This window comes from Octopus sinensis, unplaced genomic scaffold (assembly GCF_006345805.1).
Source record: "Octopus sinensis unplaced genomic scaffold, ASM634580v1 Contig17331, whole genome shotgun sequence".
Lineage (NCBI taxonomy): Eukaryota > Metazoa > Mollusca > Cephalopoda > Octopoda > Octopodidae > Octopus > Octopus sinensis.
The window spans coordinates 3,188-11,846 of record NW_021834977.1 but is presented as its reverse complement, the minus strand read 5'-3'; the positions used below and the strand labels follow the sequence as shown (position 1 = coordinate 11,846).

Sequence of the window (8,659 nt, the reverse complement as noted above, 5' to 3'; positions counted from 1 at the left end):
ATATATATACGCATGTGCGTGCATGCGTATGCGTGTATGCGTGTGTGTGTGTACGTACATGCATGTGTATGTGTGCATGCATAAAAGCATATGAGATGAGGTGACGTATTTATAGATTTAAATAACACAACTCAGCACACTAGTATAATCTATTTCATGATTGTCAGCTATATTGTCCAAATATTAATTGGTATTGTGAGAATTTAGCATCTAACATCTAACATGAGTGAGTTTCCAAATATCAAACTTATTAAACCACCATTTTGCATACCATAACATATTGAAGTAGCCATTATACAACTATCTAACAAAATTGTAACTGCAAAAAATACAGTTTAAAAATATCTTTCTTTACACCTCTCAGAAAACTCTACCGATAGCCGCCAATGTGTTAATGAAGACGCGATTAAATACATTGGTTTAAATTCTCTGCAGAACAAAATATTAATAACACTATCATATTATGACAAAAGACGACAACTCACACAACTGGGACGAGGATGCCGCATGCAACAGCTGTTCCCGACGCCCAAGAAACAGACAGAAAATGCAGGACCAGTACGCATGCTACAGAAGGAAATCCGAAATTAAGATGTGTATTTCTTGAAAATAAATTTTTCACTGCATCTTCTCCAGGTAGAAGTAATAAGGTGGCAACTGCAATGCAAATATGACAGAATTTGTTCTTGATATACATAATTTTATTTCACGGTAATAAACTACACTTCTACAACTCAATGTAGAACAACTTTGGTTTCAATTTTAAACGATTTAAATTTGAAGAATTAGATAAAATAACATATATGAGGTGCGCGTCAATGAAATCATCATACATATGTACAAAAATTTCTCGTTTTGTGGAAGAAATGCGTTCTCGAAACTTGCTGTGACATGAAAACACGTAAATCGAAGCAACATATTTTCGCGTTGATATGAATGTTATAAGATGATAATGGTACCGATGTAGGTTTACAAAATGAAAAAGAAATCGTAACACATCCACTTTTATGCATGAAAATATCAACTCCTAAAGGACATGGTACTGTATGTACACATGAAAGCATTTGAAGAGGAATACTTTTAGGAATAAATAATTATAAATAAGATAAATAGGGTATGTTCTTATCATAAAAACGATGGCTCTGTGAGAGGGGGCAATGAGAGTTTCTAGGGTGATGAGGGACTTTGTCTTCTCTCGTATAGTTCATCATCACCACCACCTATTTGAGAGGCGAAGAAATAGTTTGATGTGCATTGTCTCTTTGTACAGCTCAGTGTAGGAACTGAGCTCATTGTAAACACCTTAACGAATCATAGCAGAACCTTGCTCTTCAAGAATCAAGGAAAAGAATTTCAAAGTAAATAGTATCAATTGTACTTGTGAATATTTCCAAGCTATTTTTACAGTGTCACTAGAAGGACCTCCTTATATATTTTGTTGAATTACGGTATCACAGATATAATTCATATAACCATCATCACCTTCAATCATGAAGACCTATCAAACTTTATGCAAAGCACAGGCGGTTCTACTAAAGAGTTTTCTGCAGCATTACAATACTTTCAGAAAGGAATTCTGACTCCTTTTCTTTTTATAATTTTAGTGGCTTGCATATTAAGGCAAAGTCTTAATCCCCAATCTGGACCAGATTTTTCCTTAAGTAAAACCGATCAAGACATCAAAAGTACTTGTGTCTTTCTGACGAGATCTATGATCTTCCTCTCACTGCTACTGCTTTTCTGTATAAAACTTATTATCATCCCTTGAGAACACTACAGACAAAGTCTGTTATTAAATGCAAAGAATAGTGAATGCACGACCAAAAATAAGCCGCCGTCGATTTCGTTTCATTGACGTTTGGACTGGGCGATATGTTGTGTTCTCGAGCAAGGAACATCAATTCACGTTGCTCCAAGATACTCACTTGAAAAAGATTACTAGTACTTTGATGTAGCCCTCCCTCCCTCCCTCCAGATATCAAATTTTCAATATACCATAAGGTCTAAGGCGGCGAGCTGGCAGAAACGTTAGAACGCCGGGCGAAATGCTTAGCGGCATTTCGTATGTCTTTACGCTCTGAGTTCAAATTCCGCCGAGGTTGACTTTGTCTTTCATCCTTTCGGGGTTGATAAGTTAAGTACCTGTGGTCGAGCTAATTGACTGGCCCCTTCCCCCAAAATTTCGGAACATGTGTCTAGAGTAGAAAAGAATATTCCATAAGGTCGAGCGCTGGGAGAACCTAAAGAGTGCCTGCGACAACGTAGGCGCTTAAAAATATAGGCTACAATTTGCAAGTGACAACTAAGCTTTCCAGTCTTTAGAGGCTCTGAAATCCTTGACTTTTGTGTGCTTTATTAAATTTTCGTTTTGGCATTTCCCAGAATCCACAGGTTTCATCAGCGTCAAGTATCTGTTTCAAACAATAAAACACCTTATTATTTTAGCAAATTTTAATAAATTCTTTTGCAGTGTTCTTATCTTTTATTCTACTTCCTCAGTAGATATCTTCAAGTTTTAAATTTTCGAAACAATTTCTTATTGCCACATATTGCAGGTTGTAGGTAATTAAACGTCTTGTTTGTAATGTTGACTTGATTAAAATTTCATATTGTGTTTTCCGTAAAGCCAAGGTGTGTTTAGTTCATATCTTTTCTTGAGGAGGACGGGGTCTTCTATCTAAAATAAAAGAACTTCTTTGCATTGTTACTTTAGGTTGCAATGTATTTATGTCTTCTAAAGTATTTGAAAGGTCCGGTGATTATGAAACCTTTGGATCTTTTTTTTTTTATTCCTGTCTATATTCTAACTCTTTCGCAATTTTATCGGAATCGGTTCGCTTTTAGCTTGACATACGAAACAATATACCACGTACCTTCATTATATGTTCCATTAGTGTACCACATAGTTCCAGTTTTTTTCATGGAGCCTTTGTTACATTTATAATGTATCACATTTGGTTCTGCTTCAGGATCTGCCCTGGTGTCATTATAACATCCATAACTACGAAAATAATCATGAAAAACAAAATATACAATCTGTCATTCGTACCGGCTTAGGTTTGTTGACTCGCATACTCTGACCCAACGAAACTATGGCGGTAGCCTACTTAGGATATCAACTTGCACTTTGTAGATTTTGTTAGAACCCTTGGTCTGGAAATCCGTGTATGAATACTAAGAGACAAGTCAGTAATACTTGGAGTGTATACAGCTACTCCATGTGAACCAAGTGGAGCTAGGCAGGAATTTGGTAGAGAAACATGGCTACATATTCTGCAAGTTATGTGTTGGTACATATTCTGCAAGCTTGAGAATATGAGCAACATTGACACAATAGTTTGCATTGCACATGGTACCAATGCCTTCGATAATCTGGAACAAATACAATTATTAAGTCCCCGATTAACTAGGTTACATGTAACCACCCCCACGTAACCAAAATATCAATTGTGCCTACCAACGTACACGATGTCATCAGTAACTGTCCACAAATGTTCGCAGGGTACTACCTTCCCATGAGATACGACATTTTTGCAAAAGTCTTTTACAATCCAATCCAAATGAAGGATTGTTCTAACGGCCATACTAAAGGCGCAACAGAAAAAGAGTGTATCTATAGCTTTAATCATAAGGGAAAATGATGGAACCTGATGTAAACACATAAGTCAGGTAACGTTGAACGGGTTAGGGAGCAAAATAGTACACTTTTGTAGACATCAACTGCTCGGTGGATGAATAACTCGTCTAAGATTGAAAATAGATACAACTTCTATAGTTCTTATATCCAGATTATTGACTTTCATTTGTACCTACTATTTTAGATGCACTGAATAACAGATTAACATAAAAGCTTAGAAATGCTGGTTTTGCTAAGAAAAAACAACAACCCGATTCGCAAAATTTCAAATATTCTTCACTGTTACATTTACATATGGAACACATGAATACGCACACAGATATAAACATTAACGAAGCACAAATATGTGTGCACTAAAGTGAAATGCATAACCACGAGATAATTGCAAGTTTATTTCCATGAGCACCTACATTTATGTACACACTAATTCATTTACATATCCACAAACCCCAAGAACTCTAATGACTAAAATTCAAGTTTTGAGTCTGCCAAGCAAAATCTTAAAACAATATTATGAAGTTATAAGCTAACTTTTACACTCACCATTGTTATAATGAAAATAGCACTTATGGAACTTTGTTTCTTTGTAAGTGACATATTCGTTTTATAGGAAGCATTCTAACTATTAAAAAGCATCATAAACAGAGGGATAACAAATCCCTGTCTCCAGACAAATGACTTAAATAAAAATACCAGTGCACAGAAATTACGTTTTAGTCATTTAACTTTCACTTTCTTTATATTTTTATTGTATTTTACTGTTAAAATCACATATGTTTACTTACGTTGTATTTCCGTCTTCTGTTATACAGGTGAACTGTGTGCAACCGAAACTGTCGGGTATATAGATATACACTGTCGCTATTATCACCTGGTCAAGAGTATATATGGATCAGTACATAACTATATACTTACATAGATATAAGTGTAAAACAAATCAACTAAAAATAGTACGTATATTGGTTTCATATTTTGGCCAGGGATTTGGGGTTAGAAGGAAGGTCGATTATATTGACCCTAGTGTTCAACTGGTACTTATTTTATCAACTCCGAAAGAATGAAACTCAAAGTGGACCTCGGTGAAATTTGAACTTAGAGCGTACAAACGGATGAAATGTCGCAAAGCATTTTACGCGGCATGTTAACTATTCTGCGGCCTTTTTCTCTATTAAAATAGTGTTGTCTAACTTGTCATTGTAATACTTGAATCAAAACTTTTAGTATAAAAATATTTAACATTGTGAGTAATAGCAAAACAAATAAAGAAAATTATGCAAGAAAGAAAAGACAATATAAGTTCAATAATTAATATTATTTTAAACATTTAAACATTAGTATGGAAGACAAAATTCAGATAAGTTTCGGTTTTATTAGGCCTCCATATCAACGCAGAAACTTTGCCGAACTCGACTAAATAGATAAGAAATGAATCATCTGATGTATCATAATCTTCATCAATAATCATAAAAATTGTAATAAAACTTACAATAAATTTCTTGACAAGCAATTTCTTTTTGAATTACTTAAGTTTAATATTAGTTTATGTGTTTTTATTTAAGCAGGATGTTCATTCTTGGATTTAAAAGCTTTGAATATTAAATCCCATCATATCAGTGAAACATGTTCTATAATAACGTATAAGTTAAACGGCACCGGAAACTTGCGACTGAATCTAGTATTGTCAAAAAATATGTCAGATAGAGAGATAATAAATACTGTACTATATTCTTATAAGATATATAGGGGTTGGACAAATTAATGAAAACACCTTGCTAAATAAGAGTTTTATTATTTAATAAGGAGTTGATCCGCCTTTGGCTGCAATAGTTGCTGCGATACGTCCAGGAAAAGACTCATACAGCTTTTGAACAGTTGCGAGAGATATTTTCAGCCAACCATCAATTAAGACTTGTTCCAGCGCCTTCAGTGACATTGGAGGGGAGCGATTCCTTACTTGTTACTCGAAAGTAACACCATGAATGTTCAATAATAATTAGATCTGGTGATTGTATGGGCCAATGTAAGTGTTTCACTTCACTTCTGTGTTCTTGAAAGCAATTTTTAATGACTGTAGCAGTGTGGATTGGCATATTATCGTCTTGGAAGATTATTTCACCATTAAGAAATAATGCCTGCACCATAGGATGAACTTGGTCGCCCAAGTTTTGTAAATACGTCTGAAATTTCACTCTGCCATTCAGTGCAACTGTAGGATCAAGAGAAATCCAAGATATGGCTTTCCAAATCATCACAGACCTACCTCCATACTTAACGGCTGGGACCAAGCAGTAGGATGATAGGCTTCTTTGGGCTGCCACTAGACTTAAACCCGTTCAGAGCTTGGGAAAAGCATGAAAGACGATTCATCATCCGTTGATCTATTGGTCACTTCTGATGATATTCTGACCGGAATCACTCTTTTCAGAGTTCACTTTCCCTTGCTTTTGGAATGTAATAATTAAACTGAGGCACCAGCCATCCGAGCTCCAACAAATTTCCCTTGTTTAAAATCAGTAAGGTTGCACATTATATATAAGTATAATTAACTGAAAAAAGATAAGGTATAAGGTTATAAACATTAGGTTCTAGATGCCAGAAATGCATTTACATATCCCTTGCAAGCAATTCAAGTTATGATAAACGAATAATCTTCATTAGAAAATACAGAACTGGTGTTTCCATTATTTTGTTCATCTATACATTCATCTATGCACCTGAATACACGTTAGTGTAGACATAACTTGCACTCCTTTCAAAATATCCCCCCACCCAAAGGTTGTATAGTTACACAGTAATTACCACGCAGAGAGTGTATACACTTTTGCACAAATAAGAAAGAAATGTTTAGTTGAATCAAATTTGGAATACATTATAAATAGCTCTCAGTTGTTTGTTTGTCCAGACACAAAATTAGTATACTTTCGCTGGCAAAAGTGTAAGAAGTGAAGAAACAATTCAAATCAATCCAACATTTTCAAGTAACTTAGAGATAAAAATCTATCGGGTAACAGACTAATATTGTTCGTACCTATTACACAAGACCTGTAGTATGAAATGCATTTATTGGATTATCATGTAAGGTAGATTTTCACATATAATTGATTCAATATCTCAATTGTATACAATTCATATGAAGCAGATCCTGTGTATGAACTACATTTTATGTTAACGAAATTTATGTTTATATATGTATAAAGAAGAAAAAACGAAAGAGTGTTTTCATACCATGCAAATTATAGGTTCGATGCAGTGAATAATTCTAGCTATTATCGGTTTCGGCATTTTGAAAAGTAGCTTTTTCCGCATTCTCGCCATCTTCAGTTTGAGAAACGTAAAGAACGCGCCTAAAATCCCACCAGTTATCCCAATAACTATAGTTGGTATAAGCAGCAGCACGTTGATATTTATCACTGTAGCAAGCTACAAAATAATAATATTAATAATAATAATTAATAATAATAATAATAATAATAATAATAATAATAATAATAATAATAATAGTAATAATAATAATAATAATCATAATAATAATAATAATAATAATAATAATAATAATAATAATAATAATAATAATAATAAATGAGACACAGCTTGAAAGTCTTGTGCATACTCTCCGCATTTTCTCAAATGACGTAGCTATAGATTTTGGGATAGAAAAGTGTGCTATATTGAAAATGAAACACGGAAGATTTGAAAGAGGCTAGGGAATTGAAATGCCAAATGAGCAAACAATGAGGACGGTTCAGAAAGGTCAGTGGTATAAGTACTTGGGTATACTGGAAGCAGACGAGAGAAAAAAAATGAAGAAATTAAATAATTTACCCGTAGGGAGTAGACATGGAGTGTAAGAAAAGTATTGCAGTCAAAACGGAATTCCAAAAGCCTCATTGAAGCAATAAATTCAAGAGTAGTAACGTTAATCATATATAGAGTTGGAATTATAGACTGGACGAAAAACGATATGTCAAGTTTTGCTAATTGCTTATTTCATAAGAACCGGTATAGGGACAAGGATCAAATATCCGTAAACTGCAAATTTCTATCTCTTTTCTACTCTAGATACAAAGCACGAAATTTTGGGGGAGTGGGAAGTCGATTAGAACGACCCCAGTACCCGACTGGTATTGAATTTATCTACCCCGAAAGTATGAAAGGCAAAGTCGACCTCGCGGAATTTGAACTCAGAACGTAAAGACAGACGAAATAGCGTTGGAAGCAATTGTGTACACGTTCATTTTAATCACAATATATATTAAGAAAAAAATTCTTAGCAGTATTTCGCCTGCTGTTACGTTCTGAGTTCAAATTCCGCCGCGGTTGACTTTGCCTTTCATCCTTTCGAGGTCGATTAAATGTACCAGTTACGCACTGAGGTCGATGCAATCGACTTAATCCTTTTGTCCATCGTTGTTTGTCCTTTCTATGTTTAGCCCCTTGTGGGCAATAAAGAAATAAATATATATTAAGGAAAAAAACCCGACGAGCTCATAGATACCATATGACGTGTGATTTTAATTATTTAAACAAATATAGAGCATTTGTTATATGTTCATTAGGAGTTCAATACACGACACTCGCCATCTCAATAAGAAAGTCGATTCGGTGGGTTTCTTTTTCTGCCGGATCGCCAGTTTACTCCAATCATCATCTCGTCGACTCCGTGCGTTTGAGTTTCGGGTTTCTCTAACTTGACGCCACAATTGTTATTGCCTAATCTCGAGTCAATTCCTACCTGGGTGGGTTGACAACTGTCCGTTGACGGGAGGAATTGGTCGAAACTAGCTACCCAGCTTTTTGTTTTCGTATGCAACGATCGCAAATATTCGCGCCTTTCTGTACCAGATATATAACGGGACTTGCTTTCTTCATGTATTTGTTGCGGTACCAGACGTTAGAAAATGGTATGAATCGTGGATTGCAGCTGGTACGTAATGGTCATTCGAGTAAACTTTCCCAAAGAGAAGCAGTTTTTCCACTTGATGAAGAACGATGATTAGAACTCGCTGTAAATAGGGATACCAA

The 8,659-nt window shown here is 34.9% G+C and overlaps 1 protein-coding gene across 1 annotated transcript; it reads right to left on the bottom strand.

The window, feature by feature from the left end:
* Positions 1-480: 480 nt before the first annotated feature.
* LOC118761783 lies at positions 481-7,067 on the bottom strand. The gene is made up of 4 exons (XM_036499936.1): positions 6,863-7,067; positions 4,423-4,508; positions 2,874-3,001; positions 481-657 (listed from the first exon to the last, which is right to left on the bottom strand). Exons 1-4 carry the CDS (start codon positions 6,950-6,952, stop codon positions 482-484), a joined length of 480 nt encoding a protein of 159 aa, XP_036355829.1. The 5' UTR covers positions 6,953-7,067; the 3' UTR covers position 481.
* Positions 7,068-8,659: the final 1,592 nt, after the last annotated feature.